This window comes from Pleurodeles waltl, chromosome 3_1 (genome assembly GCF_031143425.1).
Source record: "Pleurodeles waltl isolate 20211129_DDA chromosome 3_1, aPleWal1.hap1.20221129, whole genome shotgun sequence".
NCBI classification, from domain to species: Eukaryota; Metazoa; Chordata; class Amphibia; order Caudata; family Salamandridae; genus Pleurodeles; species Pleurodeles waltl.
Genome location: NC_090440.1, coordinates 1,494,787,134 through 1,494,806,791, shown reverse-complemented (window position 1 = coordinate 1,494,806,791; position 19,658 = coordinate 1,494,787,134). Strand labels below are relative to the sequence as shown.

General features: G+C 41.6%; 1 protein-coding gene across 1 annotated transcript in view; it reads left to right on the top strand.

Moving 5' to 3' along the window:
* The window catches only part of LRP1B (LDL receptor related protein 1B), a 4,500,992-nt gene that overhangs the window by 3,278,473 nt on the left and 1,202,861 nt on the right, over positions 1-19,658 (top strand). Inside the window, exon 41 of the mRNA XM_069225083.1 lies at positions 9,064-9,435. Within this exon, the coding sequence (XP_069081184.1) occupies positions 9,064-9,435 (372 nt within the window). The remainder of the gene's footprint in view (positions 1-9,063; positions 9,436-19,658) is intronic.

Here is a 19,658-nt window from a genome sequence, read left to right as displayed (position 1 = left end):
AGCGTCCAAGTAAAAGAGAGAAGTCTTTTTGGTCCTGAGACTTCAAGGAACAGGAGGCAAGCTCTATCCAAGCCCTTGGAGAGCACTTTCACAGCCAGACAAGAGTTCAGCAAGGCAGCAGGGCAACAGCAAGGCAGCAGTCCTTTGTAGAAAGCAGACAGGTGAGTCCTTTGAGCAGCCAGGCAGTTCTTCTTGGCAGGATGTAGTTTCTGGTTCAGGTTTCTTCTCCAGCAAGTGTCTGATGAGGTAGGGCAGAGGCCCTGTTTTATACTAAGTTGTGCCTTTGAAGTGGGGGTGACTTCAAAGAGTCTCTAAGAAATGCACCAAGTTCCCTTTCAGCTCAATCCTGTCTGCCAGAGTCCCAGTAGGGGGTGTGGCAGTCCTTTGTGTGAGGGCAGGCCCTCCACCCTCCCAGCCCAGGAAGACCCATTCAAAATGCAGATGTATGCAAGTGAGGCTGAGTACCCTGTGTTTGGGGTGTGTCTGAGTGAATGCACAAGGAGCTGTCAACTAAACCTAGCCAGACGTGGATTGAAGGGCACAACAAGATTTTAGTGCAAAGAAATGCTCACTTTCTAAAAGTGGCATTTCTAGAATAGTAATATTAAATCCGACTTCACCAGTCAGCAGGATTTTGTATTACCATTCTGGCCATACTAAATATGACCTTCCTGCTCCTTTCAGATCAGCAGCTGCCACTTCAACAGTGTATGAGGGCAGCCCCAATGTTAGCCTATGAAAGGAGCAGGCCTCACAGTAGTGTAAAAACGAATTTAGGAGTTTCACACTACCAGGACATATAACTACACAGGTACATGTCCTGCCTTTTACCTACACAGCACCCTGCTCTAGGGGTTACCTAGGGCACACATTAGGGATGACTTATATGTAGTAAAAGGGGAGTTCTAGGCTTGGCAAGTACTTTTAAATGCCAAGTCGAAGTGGCAGTGAAACTGCACACACAGGCCTTGCAATGGCAGGCCTGAGACAGGGTTAAGGGGCTACTGAGGTGGGTGGCACAACCAGTGCTGCAGTCCCACTAGTAGCATTTAATCTACCTGCCCTAGGCACATGTAGTGCACTCTACCAGGGACTTACAAGTAAATTAAATAGTCAATCATGGATAAACCAATCAGTAGTAAAATTTACTCAGAGAGCATATGCACTTTAGCACTGGTTAGCAGTGGTAAAGTGCCCAGAGGTCAAAAGCCAACAACAACAGGTCAGAAAAAATAGGAGGAAGGAGGCAAAAAGTTTGGGGATGTCCCTGTCAAAAAGCCAGGTCCAACATCGATCAATAATACAAAGCTCTTATGTTATCTAGAATTGAAATTATCAGAGCTATAGTTAAGAAACTCAGGGGCAGATTTAAGGAAAGGCCACTTTCCTTGCGCCCCTTAGCGCCCCCCTCCCCCTGTGCACTGTCTTTAAAATAGAAAAATTATAGATGATGGACGGAATGCAGAACAAATCAAACATTCACCCCCAGTCATAGATCTGGGTTTAATCCATCAGTAATTTTGTTTGCCATGCCATTCGGTTTGGGACCCAGCCGTATGCAAATCTGTCTTGATCCTGTTCCCATGGGAGCAGTCCAGCCCAAACTGCCAGGACAGGTCCTCCCTGGACCAGAAACAAGCATCCTGGGACCGGTTTCAGGGTATCACCCTTCATCAGCCAGGCTAGCTTGAATCTGGTGGCATAGCAAGCATGGGACCCACGTCTCCGGTTGGAAGAAAAAGTCAGAAATGCACCAAAGAAGACAGCTGCGGATTCCTGCTTGGTGTAAGCTATGTCCCACGTTGAGTCGCTGGATGCAGGCTGGTTTTCGTTGTTGGATTCCACCAACAAGCCTTGGGTCAGGCAAATGTCGCAGTTGGCAGGAAAAAGCGCTACCTGGGCCAAGGAGGGATCTGGAGGTCTCAACTCGGACAGACGGAACAGCGAGGTCTCTCAGCACTTTAGAGAACCTCAAAAGACCAGGCAGCATCTACAGGAGTCATGCAGTGCACAGGGGTACTGTCTGGCTCAGGGAGGCAAGCAATTACCTCCACCAAATTTGGGAGGCTGCACCTCTGGACAGTCTGGACCACTTCGGTCCACCACCTGTGTTCCAGGGATCACGCTCTTTGACAGGCAAGGAGTCCCAGCGTACCAGTTGTCGCTGCATATCGGTGCCTGCTGAAGCAGGGTTGTGACTCCGGCACTCCACATGAGATTCCTTCGGTCCTTCTAGTGAAGGATGAAGACAGGCAGTCCTCAGAGCGTGCACAACCTTGAAACTGTTGCAGTTGCTGGCAGGACCTGGAGTTACAGAGTTGCAGTAGCCTTCTTGGATACTTTCTTGCACTTGTAGAGTTCCTGGAGCAGTTCTGCGGTTGATCCGATGGTAGATGGAGAGGCAGAGGTTGCAGAGGAGTCCAGCTGGAATCTTGCAAAACCGAATCTGAAGAAACACCCACAGGAGAGACCTTAAATAGCCCTCAGACAGAGATTGTCACCTAACCAGGTATGGACCTAGCAGGAGGGGTCTCTGACGTCACCTGCTGGCACTGGACAGACACTCAGATGCTCCCAGAGTTCCCTGACTATCCTGAATACAAGATGGCAGAACCCAGAAACACTCTGTAGGAGCTCCGGGCACCACCCCTGGGGTGGTGATGGACAGGGGAGTGGTCACTCCCTTTCCTTTGTCCAGTTTCGTGCCAGAGCAGGGACTAGGGGTCCCTGAACCGGTGTAGACTGGATTATGCAAGGAGGACACCATCTCTGCCGTTCAAAGCACTTCCAGAGGCTCTGGGAGGAAACCCTTCCCATGCCTGTAACACCTATTTCCATATGGAGAGGGTTTAACACCCCTCTCCTAAAGGAAATGCATTGTCCTGCCTTCCTGGGCTTGAGCTGCTCAAGCCCCAGGAGGGCAGAAGCCTGTCTGTGAGGTGGCAGCAGCTGGGGCTGCAGAGAAAACATCCGAAGGCTGGTAAACAGTACTGGGCGTCCATGGTGGAGCCCCCAGGGTGCATGGAATTGGCCCCCAAACCCAGAATCAGATTGGGGGTACAATTGCACAATCCTGGACACCTCACATGGTCATATGTAGAGTTACCATTGTGAAGCTACATATATGTATTGACCTATATGTAGTGCACGCTTATAATTGTGTCCCCACACTCACGAAGTCTGGGAAATATGTCCTGGACAATGTGGGGGCATCTCTGCTAGTGCAGGGGTTCCCTCAAACACATTAAATTTGCACTTAGCCTTCAGGAACTGAAGATTAGACATATAGGTGACTTATACGTTTCCTGGTGCAGTGAAAATGGCTGTGGAATAGTGCTTGCACTATATTTCACTCAGGCTGGAATGGCAGTCCTAAAGAAGTGTTTGTGTGAGCTCCTTATGGGTGGCAAGGGGAATAATGCAGCCAATAAGGATCTCCTGGAAACCCAGTGTCCTGGGTACCTAGGCACCATATAGTAGGTACTTATAAGGTGGGGTACAGTATGCCAATTTTTAGTGGAATACTGGGCTTCCAGTATGTAAGTACAAATTTGGAATCAGAGAGAGCATAAGCACTGGAGTTCTGGCTAGCAGGAATCCACTGACACAGTCAAGCATACTGACAAAACAGTAAAACCTACTGACATGTAGGACACAAACTATGAGCACTGGGGTCCTGGCTAACAGGATCCCAGTTACACAGTGAAAACACACTGACAAACACTGATAAACATGCCAAAAATGAGGGTAACCATGCTAGAAATGTTACAGTGATATTATCAAGGATGTCATAGAAGATTTCATGAGTGACATAATATCTGGGGTAATTAACAGTGTATGGTGAGGGTGTGAGTTATAGTTACATTAGGGAATGAGTTATAGTTACTTGAAATACCTCTAACAGCTGAATTTCTATGATCTATGGTTTTGTATGTTTGAAATGTGAGCCTAACTATAATGTCCCTGTAACCTGTGGTTTTTAAATGAATTTCTAAGGTTGTTTAAATTATATTTCCTAACTATAACTTCCCTTCAACAATTGCTTTTGTCAGTGGATTTCTATGGCTTTTTTAAGTGTAAGTAATTTTAATGACTTTACGTTAAACCAACCTCCGCTGCGCATGGCCTTCAGCTACCCTACCCCGCATATCACAAAGCCTTGCACTGTGTGCGGCAGGGATTGACTGCAGGGCCTGGCATACAGCCAGACCCTGCGATCTACCCCCTATAAACAACCAACCCCACACCACCAAGGCCTTTGGGTGTGTACGGCGGAGTTGCCTACAGGGCCCACCATGGAGCCTGGCCCTGCAGCCTACCCTCGAAAACTACCCAACTCTGCGGCATGTTGTGTGGATTGACCGCAGGATTGACCAGAGGGCCTACCCCCTATAGCCACCCAACCTCGCGTCACACACAGCCTTTGACTGTGGATGGTGGGTGTTGGCCACAGGCCTGGCCTGTATAACTACCTACTGGCAACTCTGGGTAGTTCCCAACTTAAGGTGCAGAGCAGCTCGATTAAGGAGCACCCTGCAACACCAACAAACACTCTAGATTTGCTTTATTCACTGAAAAACAAAGATTAGGGTGTCTTTAAAGTTAAGTGACAATGCCAGTCACAACTTACCTTTTTAAACTAAAAACAAACACAGAAATCTGCCAGCTATAGTTAACTGAAGTAACTATAGCTCAAGCCCCGAAGTGCAACAACCCTTGCCCTCACCATGCTTAGTGTTGTCATAAATGATGTAATTTCATATGTCATCAGTAATGTTATTAATGCTTTAAATGTACATGCCATCAATGATGTAACATGTGTGGGTAATAGAAGTCTATGGCTAGGGCACAAGCTATAGTTACTTTACGGCTCAGTTATAGCTACTTCACCCTTTATCTCGGCCCTGTTTATACTATATTCTTAATATGATATAACGTATAGCATGTAAAATCAGAGCAGTCATAATAACACTTATGATATCTGAAATGACATAATTTCTCGCATCTGTTATAGTTAATGAGTGTGGCTGGCGATTGATGTGACAAGACTGTATACAGAGGTGTGCGATGTATAGGTTAGCCTATTATTTATTTGGAAAATCTCATTGCTCATGGTATTCAATATGTATGTAACTGTTCAGACAAGCCACATTACTCAAGGTACTCAACATCTATTCCAAAATTAATGTCATACAATGGACAGCATTTATCAGTACCTTCATTGAGAAATGAAGCTGATATGAGTAGAAAAGTCAGTACTGTAAACGGTGTTTACTCTATGGAGGGAGCTCACTCTGTACCACACTGTATGAAGACAGTGAAACTCTCATGAGAAATACACCAGAGTATTAACACAATTATATACTAATAATAGTGTACACTGTGTACAATGCTTGTGAAAAAAGACTCCACTCACTTAAAATAACAAAGGTCTGAACATGCTAAATATTATATTCCCTGAAGCCTTCTTACTGAAGTGAGAGCTTTACATATAGCCCATTTTTTGAAGTAAAAGAAGCACATGTACCTATGTTAGTTCCTAGTGCACACAGTCTCTATTTTATGGAACAATTGTCATGCTGATACTATGCTGACTAATAACTCAACTACTTTGTAGACTTAAAATAAGTCCCGAAGTAGCTTTAACTTGTGCCCTTGCAGTGCATAGTTATCTGAAATTATGTTATTTCATATGTCATTAGTCCTACAAATCCCTGTTCAGTGGCAGCAGAGATTGGCACCCAGATTGGCTGTAAAATCTCTGTACTGCTACTTGATGGTCTCAGGAAATGTCCAGTTGCTAATGGGAGGGAGTAATATACTGCTCCCCATAAAGTGTGACCAATGATTATGCTCCCCCTTAGAAACCTCAGATGAGCTCTAGTACTATTATTTCTTGCTCTAACTAAAGAAATCTCAGTGTCTTAAACAAACACAGCTTGCTGTGGCCTGGCATTCATTCTTTGGTTCCACCGGTGTGGTGTTTATTGCAACAAATGCTCTGTATTGGAAACATGCTCAGGGGTTTCAAGACCATTAGCAACTGACAATCACACATAGAAATTAAGGTAAACCCTTTGTGGACTGTAGAGGCATGCAGTTGCCATGTTTCCACAACATATCTTTTTCTGTAATGTTATTTACACTGGCTACACAATAGATATTACCATAAATCCACCCTCTGGATTTGCACTGCAGTGTGTGTATTAAGGTAGAAACACAAACTTTGAGCACTGAGTTATATTTGGGGTTCCAAAAGACATTTACATTTTGAACACTCACTAAAAATCTGTTTCCAGAAAATGAAAACTGCTCTGTAAGCTTAATGTACTAGGACCGTAAGTTTGCAGCTTTTAAGGAATTTGATAGTGTCACTTCAAGGTTTGGCTAAAATAGCATTGTTAGAAATGGGGTCTCTAGTTTGCAGGGGTATGCAAGTGGGATGCACACTAAAGGTTAACCTGTGCTCACCCTCTGGTAGCCTGGCACTGAGCAGTCCGGCATATCTAAAGTGGCAATGCATAAAGTATTTGTGCAACACAGAGTAACACAATGAATACACCACAAAAAGACTCCACACAGGTTAGAAAAATAGATTATTATATTCTGAAGAAAAAAAGACTAAAACAACAATATCCAATGAGTACACATTGAGATATACATTTTAGAAGAATAAAAGAGTTTTAGAGCTTAGAAGCAAATAGCACTTTAGGAGTCAAGAGTTCAGGCCACTTAATATGGAATGCAGGATGGATACAGGATCCACACACAGCCCACTGAGCAAAGTACCTTAATCCTGATCGCAGTCACAAGATGCATGGATTTTGCTCATGCAGTGCTGGTGATGCATTGGTTCTGAAGGCTAAGTGCCTGTGCTGCTATATACGTTGGTTCTAAAGCCAATGTGTTGGGTTTCTGCTTGCAGTGAAGCGATGCATCGATCTTCCTGCAGGGATGGCAGTGATGTGGTGTTCGGATGCAATGTTAATGCATTGGTTTCTGAAGCGGATGCACCAGATTTCTCCATGCAGTGAAGGGACATGCTGATCTTTCTTTAGTAGTGGTGGCAATGCTCTGGTGCTGAGGTGGCCAAGATGTAATGGAAATGCTAGTTCTGAATGGTATGCACTGGTTCTGCTCCAGCAACAGCAGCGATGCGTCAGTTCTACCTGTCCCAGTAGGTGATGCATTGATTCTCGCTTGAGCAAGTATCTGGGTCCACTTCCAGTGAATTAGGCAAAGGAGCAGGGATAGAGACTTTGATATCCCTGAGTGTCAAGCAACAGGAGGCAAGCCAGCAAGCCCTTCAATATCACTTTGGGGTGCAAGGCAGAGTCCAGCTCTCCCTTAGCAAGGAATCACAGCTGAAAAATGTGTATTAAGGAATTCCCAAAGTTAACTAATTAGAGGGGTAGGCCTCACAGTAGTGAAAAATGAGTTTGGGAGTTTTTCACTACTGGGATATGTAAATTTCAAAAGTACATGTCCTATCTTTTAGTTACATATCATCCTGCCTTAATGGCTACCTAGGGCATGCCTTATGCGTGACATATGTAATAAAAGGGAATTTTAAGGCTTGGCAAGGGGTTTTAAATGTAAAGCTTTTTAACAGGATCCATTTGTAGGTCCAGAAGTGTCTGATTTTAGGGGATCACAGGTCCAGTATATATACCCAAATGTGCCTTTGAAGTGAAGGAAACTTTTAAGGGTGGTTTTGAAGTGCACTAGTTCCCCTTTAAACCCAGTCCTGTCTGCCAGGAGATCTGTGGGGTGTTATCTGTCCTTGGTGTGGGGTCAGGCCACTAATCTTTGAAGTGTAAGTGAGAGCCCCTTCACCCTTTCAGCCCAGGAAGACCCATCAGTATACAGAGGCATGCAGATGCAGCTGAGTGTCTTGTGTTTATGGCTGGGTAGAAGACACAGGGGAGCTGTCAACCAGCACAGACCAGATGTGGATTGGAGACAGGCTGTAAGGCACAGGGAGCAGTAAGTGCAAAGGAATGCCTATTTTCTAAAAGTGTCATTTCTAAAATAGTAATATTATATCCAACTTCACCAGTAAGCATGATTTCTCACTACCATTCCAACCATCCAAAACATGACAATGCCACCCCTTTCAGATGAGAAATTACAACATAAAAGTATATAAGGGAATTCATTAAGCTTCCCAATAGTGAAAAACGACTTAGGTGTTTTTCACTACCAGGACATAAAAAATGTGAAAGTCCATGTCCTGCCATTACCTTTCATAGCATCCTGCATACGGGCTACCTAGGGCCTACATTTGGGGTGGCATATGTAATAAAAGAGGAGTTTAAGGCTTGCAAGTAATTTTAAATGCCAAATTGAAGTGGCAATGAAACTCAAACACAGGCCTTGCTATGGCAGGCCTGAGACATGGTTACGGGGCTACTTATGTGGGTGGAACAATCAATGCTGCAGAGCCACTAGTAGCATTTAATTTAAAGGCTCTGGTCACATCCAGTGCACTTTATTAGGGACTTATAGATAAATTAAATATGTCACTTGGGTAGAAACCAATGTTATCATGTTTAAGAGTGAGGGCACAATCACTTTAGTACTGGTCAGTACCTGAACCTAGCAAAAACGAGATCAGGAAAATGGAGGGAGGCAGGAAAAAAAGTTGTGTAGAAGACCACCATAAGGCTTTCAGATCTTACAGTTATCATATTTTAGGGGAGAACCAAATGCACTTCAGCACTAGTCATCAGTGTTAAAACTCTCAGGCTCATATTTATACTTTTTTTGTGCTGCATTTGCGCCGCTTTTTGACTCAAAACATGACGCAAACGCGGCGCTAAAGAAGGATAAATATGGGCCTTAGAGTCCTAGGACCAACAAAAAAATAAGATAAGATAATTTGCTTAAAAACAATTTTTACCCAGCTTTGAAAGTAATATTAACATGAGAATGAAATCATTCAACAGCTGCGACATCTGTTACCTTACAATCCGAAAAGCTGAAAAACGCAGCACAAAAAGTTCATTGCAATCATATTTGGTAATAATTACTAAAATACAATCTAATCATGTCTCCCTACAGGTACCAATGTCTGTATGAAAAACAATGGTGGTTGCCAGCAACTCTGTCTCTACCGTGGAAAGTCACAGAGAAGGTGCGCATGTGCACATGGCTATCTTGCACCAGATGGCCTGAATTGCCTTCCCCATCTGGGCTATTTACTTTACTCGGGAAGGACTATACTGAAAAGTATTCATCTCTCAGATGAAACAGACTTAAATTCTCCCATAAGACCATATGAGAACCCTAGTCATATTAAAAATGTGATTGCCCTGGCATTTGAATACCGCACTATGGAACGGAACACCAGCCGCATCTTCTACAGCGATGCACACTTTGGGAACATACAGATGATTGAAGATGATTGGTCGGGCAGAAAAGTCATAGTAGAAAGTAAGTTCCACACAAATCAAAACTGATAATTATTCATTTTAGGTATTAGGATATTTTGGAAAATATGAGTTTTGATGTTTTAAGATTGTGAGGCAACTGCCTTACAGAACACAAACAATTATATGGCTAACACAAAACAATTATGATCATGAATTAATGCATTCTTGCCTAATTCCTTATGCTCTCTCTTTGGATTTAAACATGATGCAGCCAATTGTGTGCCACTAGCCATTAGTTAGAAGGTTGACTGTGCACTGCAAACAATGTCTTCTACATTGTATAATTTAATCCATAGGTTTTTTCATTACTAATTTGAGTTCATCAGGTTTAGATTTATCAGTAGGACTGGCTTCATTGAATCTCAGAGTTTCAGATAACTTCAGCATCTGCAAGCTCTTAATTACTTGCAGCTCGGGAAGTATTAGTTTCTCAGAAAGCCTATTTTAGAGGAGACAGAAACATTAGAGTTAAGTAAACAGTAACATTTTTGGATGGGAGCGAGGATAAATCACACAGGTCACATTTTCAGTGAAATATTATTAACCACAATATGTTCAGTTATTAGAAGACAGCCACAACACAACATGTGAACAAGAAATACTCAGAAATGCCTTATGTTTTGATTTTGTGACTTACTGAAAGTATGCAAGCATTAATTACCCATTCAATGGAATTTGTGCTAGCTTTCAAAAGTGCATTTATTGTTCTGACAATAACAAATCCATGAAAATGAAAAAAGAAAGGATACTGGGATCACAAGGAAAAAAACTCTATCTCAGAGTTTATAGAAACAAACACTAAAACTTGGAATATCAGTGGCAAAAATGGAGGAAGCCCTGGTTTTGTGCAGTACCTTCAACTCCGTAGGAAGGATTCAAATGCAGAAATCTTTGTCACCTTTCTGAGTATGACCTGATGATGATAGTGTAGACCAACTTGAAAAAACACTGAGACTTCGCAACAACAGTTTTGATATTTTTTAATATTATTTAATATCATATGATTTTGATTTTGGATAGTAGTGGTGAGAAGAATGTGATTCATAGATGTTTCTGTGCAATACAACAATATATTAATGGTAAAACAAATTCTAAAGATGTGGGTACCAACCTTTTAAATGTGATATATTGTGAAAATACATGAATATTTTTATAAGAATGTAGCGAGACACAGTTGTCTTTATAAATTATCAGAATGATATTGTCTCTTTTAGGTTACTGCTATAGCAATATGTAATTACACAAAGGTGAATGTACAGTGTTTGTAATTGTAATTGAAAATTTGAAAGTGTGCTTTTTAGTTATTCACCACCCTGTTGCTTGTTGGTCTTTTTAAGGGTGACTCTCTAATTGCGGTCAATAAATATTGCACTCCTACTTGCACCCAAAAAAATCTGACTGAAAATATTGGATACAATTTATCGGTTAAAAGGCAAAAACTGCAGAAATCATAGTAATAAACAACAAATTGGCATTGTGTTAATCACTATCACCTCCAAAGCTGTGATGATGGTATTTCCCACCCTTGACAACTTCTCCACCTGAGTGTGACATTATATTTGATGCAATACACATAACCCCCAATATGTGAAGATGTTGGATTCAAGTCTTTTAAATTATTTCCTCCTCATGTGAACCTACTTCCGGCACTTACAAGACGTCTACTACTAATCTTTATAAACAGCAGGACATATTTATACAGATTTTGCATCACCCTTGTGCCACGCAAGGGCAACACAAAAACTAATTGAGATTTATCAAGCCACACAAGGCTACCTTAAATGGCCCTTCATGGCTTGATAATTCTAGAGAAAAACAAGGGAGCACAAATCATTGCATTGCGTTACCCTGCGGCAGGGAGGCATTTTATGGATGGAGCATGGACTCATTCCCAGATTTACCAACATTGGTAGACCTAGCAATACGTCATAATTGTGTGCCTCCCCCACCAGAGATGTGACGAGGAGAAATATCTTTATTTCTTTTTGTTGTTTCCTCTTTCAAAGTGTGTTGCATTCTGCAACCCACATAGAGGAAAACACCTCTGAGAACTGTTTCTGTGCATAAATGTGCCCCTTCTTGCACAAAAACAATCCTGCCTGCAACACCAATACCCTTGCAACATGATGCAAGGGTGCCTGCCTTGGTGCTAGGCAGCTAAAAGTGCTCTGGAGCTAGGAAAGGACAGGTACGCACTGTATAATGGTAAGTATGATACATCCCTGCCAGTTCCTTATAGCACAACACAGAACAGCAAGGTAGCTTTTGCGTTGCAAGAATGTTTGATAACTATGGCCCTGCATTATTGAAAAATCATGCATCTCTTTATTCATACAATTCTGACTTTATAAAGTTGTCTTATACTTTCATTTAACTTTATTTGTTTCACCAACATACACAAATCTCTTTTGCAGCAGTGTAGCCAAAATGTATAGAAACATATTTGAAGACGCATATGACTCTTCCTGAAGACAAGGTTTGCCATAGATAAACCCAGAAGCATTGTTTCTCTGGATGGTTAACAATTGGAAAAAAAATACAAAATGTATCCTTCTCTCGGCATAACCAGAATAGAAAGAAACCACGCATACCTAAAAAGTATATTGAGCCAATTTCAGCGTAAATAAATCATATAAAATATTTCCATCAAAAAGGTCCAGTGGAGTGTGAAATAGATTGCCTGTGGATAATACATACATAATTAATTCATACATTACCCGGGAAAAGTCCTGAATGACAGAAATGGATAATGCTTCCTATACATGAATTGTGTTGTATAGGTTCCCCAATCCTTTCAGATTAGAAAAGAAAATGTGGATTTCACAAAGATTATCCTACAATTACCCTGCCCATTAAATAGCATATTTTATTTTTAACGTATTGTCTCAATATATGTGTCTTTAGCTCCGGGTGCACGATTCAATGTGTTCCCAATTCAGTGTATTGATTTTAACTACATGACGTTTGTTTTTCTTTGTAGAAAAACATTTGAGATTCTTTATTTAACAAATCAAATTATTAAATGTAATTTTCTTCACACATTGACTAATTCTCATACATCAACAAGGACATGCGTTTGTTTTTTCGAACAAACATGTCTTTGCTACCAGATATTTTCCCTTTGTTAGATGTTAAGGGGCATATTTATAGTGCCCTAGTGCCACCTTGCGCCACATTAAAGTAATTGCTTTTGACGTTAATGTGACCCAACGAGGCCGAAATCACTGCCCCTTATTTAATGCATGCATTGCACCACCCTGTAACCCTTTGTGCTACATTATGCCTGTGTCAGGCATAATGTATGCAAAGGGGGCATTCCCCCATTAGGGGAGCTGGAAAAATGGCGTAGGGAAATCTATGAGATTTCCTTTTGCCATTTTTTTGGGGCACTTTTAACAACGCCTGCTCAAAAGCAGGTATTAAAAGGGATCTTCCATTCTTTAGAATGGGGCCATATGTACTCGGCAGGAGTAACGCCAATATTTTGGCACTACTCATGCAGAGTACATCAATAGCGTCATGTAAAATTACGCTATTGCCCCCTGCTCTGCGCCATGGTGCACTGTATTTTAAATACGGTGCACACATGGTGGTGGGTGCTAAGGGGCGCAGTGAAAGTGACGCTGCACTTTCCATAAATCTCCCTTTAAGTCTCCTGTGGTGCAATGCCACCTTGTAAATACGACCCTTACACCTGCAGCCCTTTGCGTGGAAGGGAGAGCAATGGGTGTTGCTGTGGGTGTGCCACAGCAACACCCATTCCATTTTGATGCTGCCTCAGATTTATGAGTTTTTGTAAACCTGAGGCATCGCCACAATCTAACACCACCTCAGATGTGGTGTTATCAAGGCACAATGCAGAGGAACATTTGTATTACTCCTTCTCTTTTGCTTTTTCTGAGTGCTGCATTCTGTAGCATGCATAGAAAGAGCAAATTGCCAGACTTGATTGTTTATGTGCGGGAAGGCGTCTCTTCCTGCACATAAACAATCATTTCAAAATGACGCTTTGGCACTTCTGTCCGTGCTGCATTGTGCAGCACACACAGAAGTGCCAAATCACCATAACCAATCAAACCCCTCACCGCAGATATCCTTTTCTGAGTGCTGCATTCTGTAGCATGCATAGAAAGAGCAAATTGCCAGACTTGACTGTTTATGTGCGGGAAGGCGTCTCTTCCTGCACATAAACAATCATTTCAAAATGACGCTTTGGCAATTCTGTCCGTGCTGCATTGTGCAGCACACACAGAAGTGCCAAATCACCATAACCAATCAAACCCCTCACCGCAGATATCCTTGCACGATGGTGCAAGGATGTCTACGTTGACATCAGTAGCTCAATTTAGCACCAGCACAGGGGACAACACAGGAGTGCGCCGTATTGAATTAAATACAGCACATCCCTGCATTGTGAAAATGACGGAGTGCAGCGCTGCCAATTTTGGCGCACCATCGTGCTCCGTCATTTTCCTTTAAATATGGGCCTTAGTTTATTTTTCAGAGCCTTGCCTTTATCCCAAGGAGGACTGAAATGCATGTAGTACATTTAGCTTAAAACCTTTCCCAGACACCTTTACTTTGCTTCTTACACTTCTGTCATGAGCGTGGAATTACTGCTTGATATCACATTAGAATTCTTCATCAAAAAACAAGTAGGGTCAAATCCATTGGCCAAAGATTTCCACTTTGTCCTAGATCTCACATTGACGATTTCTCTTTTCCTTCTGGCTTGATCATCTAGTATGGAGATCTGAGTAAGCATCCTGTGGCGAGTTTAGGTCTCTCTATTTTGACCTGTCCTCCTGCTGATTACGTACCTTAGGACTCTAGTTAACTGGTTCCAACAAGGACAAGTCACCATTTTTCTGCCCTCCACTTCAAAAATGGTGAGCCAGGCACTGATCTAGAGCTAAAATGGTGTACGAGGGAAGTGTTATTTTCCAATAATGGTATAATGCAGCTTATTAAGGGTCATAAATTTCAATAAACAACTTTGCTGATTAAGTGGGGGAGAAGAGAAACCAGGAAAACAACAAAAATGCAGCTATGAATTCCAGAACTATTCAGATGCTGAAGTTGTTAACACTCCACCTACTGCAGGCTAAGAACCATTAAATCCCGAGTGGCCTCAAGCAGGAATGGAAAAGCTTTCCTTTTGCATGATTTTAGGGATGCAAAACTGGACTCTCTGCAGGCTAATTCCCACAACTTTGATGCTGGTCACAGAATGCTATTGCCTCACAAACAAGTATTAGGGTACAGCTAAAACAAGGAAAGATTAGTTTTTCAAGCTGGCTATTATTGGAACAAGGCCCATGTAAGGAGGGGTTGTGAGTGAGCTTTTATCTTGCCAACCCCACTCTGATGTTGAAACTGAATACCATAAACTTCAATTAAGCAGTAAGGGCAGTGAAAGCGAAGCTAAGGGTCACTAATGAGAGGGGGCATGGTCTGAGTACCCAGCCAGTTGGCGGCTCCTCCGTGAGTTCTGTGAGGAAAACATTTTTTATGCTATTGATGTACTGTTTAGGGTTAGCGCCAACATTTTGGCTCTAACCCTGAACACAACATAGGGGCCCATTGTAAATAATGATGTGCCCCCTTTTAACGCCAGCTCTAAGCAGGCTTTAAAAATGCCGAAAAATATGTCACAAAGAAATCTCTTAGATTTCTTTGCACCATTTTGCATCCCCCCATACAGCGGAATGTCCCCCTTGCATACATTATGCCTGGCACAGGCATAATGTGGCACAAGGGGTCACAAATGTATGCATTGTGCCACTTTGTAAATATAGTGCAGCGTTTTTTGTCCATCTAACATCACATTAGCGTAAAATAAATGACGCTAATGTGTCATTAGATGGCACTAGGCCCTCTTAAATCTGGGCCTTAGTTGGGTGAGTTGGGGATCGAAAGACTCTCCCCCAGTCTTCCTCCTTCAGTGTTTTAAAAGTAATTGGTCACCTTTTGATTTGAAAAGTGAAGTGCCTGTACTGTGGCAATATTCAAACCTTGGTCCAATCCATGCTATGAAGTTTGTGCTTGGAAAAATATGTTATTGTTGATACACCCTGACTCATTTTGGATACAATTTGTGATGCTCAGAAGGTTTGTTTATTATGGGATATCTGGGCTAAGGATGTGCTGCTCCTCCAGTTACAGCTTTTCTTTCTTTTTTCTTTCTCTTTCTTATTTTTTTCTTCTTTTATTGCCAATGTCTGGAATATGGACTTAACTTCATGATTTTCCTGCTCCACACCCGATAATCACCACCTTTTGTTGTAAATGAACCTGCCTGCCTATTGCGTTTGCCCAGATTGTGAGTTGCTAATGACTATCACTACCCGTGGTTTTGTTTTGACTTGTGTCTCTTGGATTTTCCTCTCCTTGGTGGTACTTGTTAGAAGGAATCTAGACCTGTAGCAATGACTCCAATGGAGTTCTAGGCAGTGGTTTTAGCTACAAATTATCTTCCTCTGCAGCAACCAGTGGCAGCCCATATTTATGACCCTGTCTTCAGACCCATTTGGTCTGGACAATTCAAGTCACACTCAAATAGCATATCATACCTGAACCCATTCTTTAAGGATAAAGATTCCAAAGGGAAACTGAAATGCACCACACAGGAACCCCCGTCCTGGAATCCCCTATAAAGGATAAATCTGAGGATTCTACAACAATGGAAGCCACCTTAAAACTCAGTGCTGTACATGACATTGCTCAGAGTACAAAGACATGCACGGATCTTCTTCAAGTGGAGGTGGCAGGTATCAGGAGAGACATGAAGTCTTTAACACTATACTCAACCATGATTAATCTAGAAAAAGCAAACATAGAGGACTGCACTACTGCTCATGGCAACAGTTACAGAGATCTGACCAGGTTATTGACTTTCTTAGATGAGATAAAACCAATATGGATGACCACAGTAGGCATGGTAACCTCAGAATATGTGGCCTTCCGGAAGGCACTGAAAATAAATCCTCTTCCATGATTGAGTTCTTAGAGTCCTGGATCCCAGTTACCCTACAAATTCCTTTTAAAGAGACTTCAAGATTGAGCGTGACCACTGGATCCCTACCTTCCAACCTGAGGTTCTGTTTACAACAACAGCATTCTGACATTATTCTGGCTCATGTGAGAAAATCTAAGGGGGTCACGTGGCAAGGGAATAACATTTAAATTTCTTAAGGCTTTGTGAGACATACCGTGACTAGGAGAAAGAGTTTTCTGGCTCGATGAAATAGACTCACAGAAAGAGCAATACTAAATTCATTTATTGGCCCCTCAAGATTTAAAATCATCTTCAGAGATAATACTCAAATCTTTGATGAGCTTGCAGATCCTAAAACTTTCTTGGATAATGTCTTTGAGACTAATTTGAATGAGTAGGGTGCAACTGGTTCTTTAACCCCTTGCTCCACCTGACTCTTGCAAGGTCGTATCTGATGCATTTGCTCCACATTTATCTGCTCTTGTTCATATATATATGTTCATATTGTATCTGTATTGACCCTGATGTACCACCCTACACAAACCATTCTGTGTATCCTTTATGGTGATGTGCTGCCACCTGTTGATGCTCGCTTATTTTTTGCTCACTTTTCAATAGATTATTGAGATGCTTTACAATTGTGCATTATTTATTTTATCTCTGTGTTTCTTCTGAATGCTTCAAGGCATAACATGTGTTAGTTACCTTACACTTAATCTTCATAGAGCTGGGGTTTAGGTGGCGGATGCTGGATTACTTTGAAGTCTGCTTCCCAAGCGTGGGTGCAAAGTTTTATTTGTTTGTTTCACTAAAAGTTGCATTTTCTTATTTGGTCACTAGATGTGGTGTCTGTCTTCTTTGGATTGGATGTTTGAATGACTATTTTTTGTTATTCTTTTATGTTTTACAAGGCCCATAGAAAATTGCTTCCATTTGAATCTTGTGAATATGATCTGTTTTCTTTTCTGGATTTACATTGTATCTCCAATATATGGTATTTTTTCACTCAATCAGGTATTTCACCTCCTTGCCCCACATTGCTCTACAAGTTTGGCTGGCAGCTTTATCTTATTTCTAAGACTTTTTTCTAGCTTCTTATGTTGCCAGTGTGCTGTGCTTCCCCATGCTCCATCTGACACAAGGATATCCCACAGCCTCTTAAGCTCACACTTCATTCCTTAGGATTTTTACTCTCCTTATATGGAGAGGATTTCTGGGATTGTTTATTTCAGTTCTACATCTTGTGCCATGGAATATATCCCATTAAGCCCTGACATTTTCTCCTTACAGCCCTTTTCTCTGGGCATCTGTTCGCCCATTTTTGTAAAAATCCACCACTCTTTTCTAAGATGTTTGATTTAAAAACAAGTACATTGCTAAAGGCATAAATCACCCAGTAAAATGCAGGAAAATCTTAGACTACTGCACTGGTCTCAAAGGTGATATCAATTTCCTCTAAGATACATAAAATGGCTCACATACATGCCTAATCTCTTTGCACTTGCTCAATCTCTGACTTGGCCTCTTACCTGTGAGCTGAAAAAAATAGTATGATTACACTCATCGCAAAATAGGCTGGCCTGTCTATAATTGCAGTGGGACAGGACAATGAAGGAAGTTGGCCTATAGCCAGACTCTCACATAATGATGGTGAACTGTATGTTATTAATGTATATTACCTCAATGGTGACAACTCCCAGTTTTGGCACACTATTAACTCCAAGTTCACTTCTTAACCACAATCAGCATGTATTGTTCTTGGGTCAGACTTCAATCTACCCATGGACATTATTCTTGACAGTCAATCAGCATTCCATTATATACCCTACAAAGCACACAAAGTCATGCTCAGTTTCTGTATGAACCATAAACCATTACACGCCTGGCACCTGCAGAACCCCTCTGGATGTGACTTGACATTTTTCTCTCCCCTTCATAACTATTTTTTAGGATCAACTATATTCTGCTTAGCACTGGTTTATCCAAGAAATTTCTAGAGTCCTCAGTACAACCAATTTTAGTCTCTGATCATGCTGCCATCACTGATTTTTTGTATGTTCTCCCCTGCACGCCCAAAGGGAGCCACTTGGCACATGAAACATAGTTCCTAGATTATGAAGATGACAGAATATAACAGGATAAACAAATCTCACATTTTTTAAAGGAAAATATTGGGTAGCTTTCCTCTCTGGTGGTCCTGTAGGACACCCTGAAATTCATTACCAGAGGCGTTTGCATCAGCAGCATGGCTAAGAAGAATAAGGACATGAAAAAATGATTTGCTCAAACTTGATAAGGCAATTAAAAACAGGATATCCTTATATAGACACTTCAAGGAACCCTCTCTAATGACAGAGATTGAGAGACTCAAATATGAGTACAACTCTATTATCAGTAAAAGAGCACACTTGACAGTAGAGGTCGTAAAAAAGAGCAAAAACCTTTTCTATTTAAATAAGACTGGCAAAACTCTCGCAGCTTACTTGAAATTTAACCACAATAACTCTACCATCAAAGGAATGAGCGATCCCCAGGGCTCTCTTAAGACTAAAACTGAAGATATTTTAGAGATCTTTAAAAATGTGTATGCCCCTCTCTACACTCTGGGCGCTGTAGTTGCAAAGGATACATGTGTGCCTTTTCCCAAAAAATATTCCCATGAAATCTCTTTCCAATGACCCCCAAATTATCCTTTAACAAAACAATTGAATCCAAAGAGATCACTAAAGCAATCAAACTCATTCTTGAAGGCAAGGCCCCAGAACCTTGGGGACTCCCGATTGAACTATATAAATTCAACCTTTGGAATCACTGTTACATCACTTTGTCATCTCCAGTAATATATCTTGCTTGGCAGCTAAGACTACTATAGCTGTTTTCCCCAAGGAGTGGAAAGACCAACTTGACACCAAGAACTACAGACCTATTCCCGTTTTGAATATGGATGCAAAAATCTATGCAGAATTCCTAGGGAAACATCTAGAACCTTTGATCCCTAAACTAATCCATCAATCTCCATCAATTTTATTCTGGGTTGTCAAGGGTAGAAAAGCAGCTCTTCCTTTATATTCTGCAAGAATAGCTGTTGCTTTGGACCCCAAAAAGGCTTTTGATAAATGTTTCTGGATGGTTATAATTTGGGGGATTCTTTTTCCTCAATGAATATGTATGTTTATGCAGCTCCAACTGCTAGAATAAAACATTAATGGGCCTCTCCCTTCCACTTT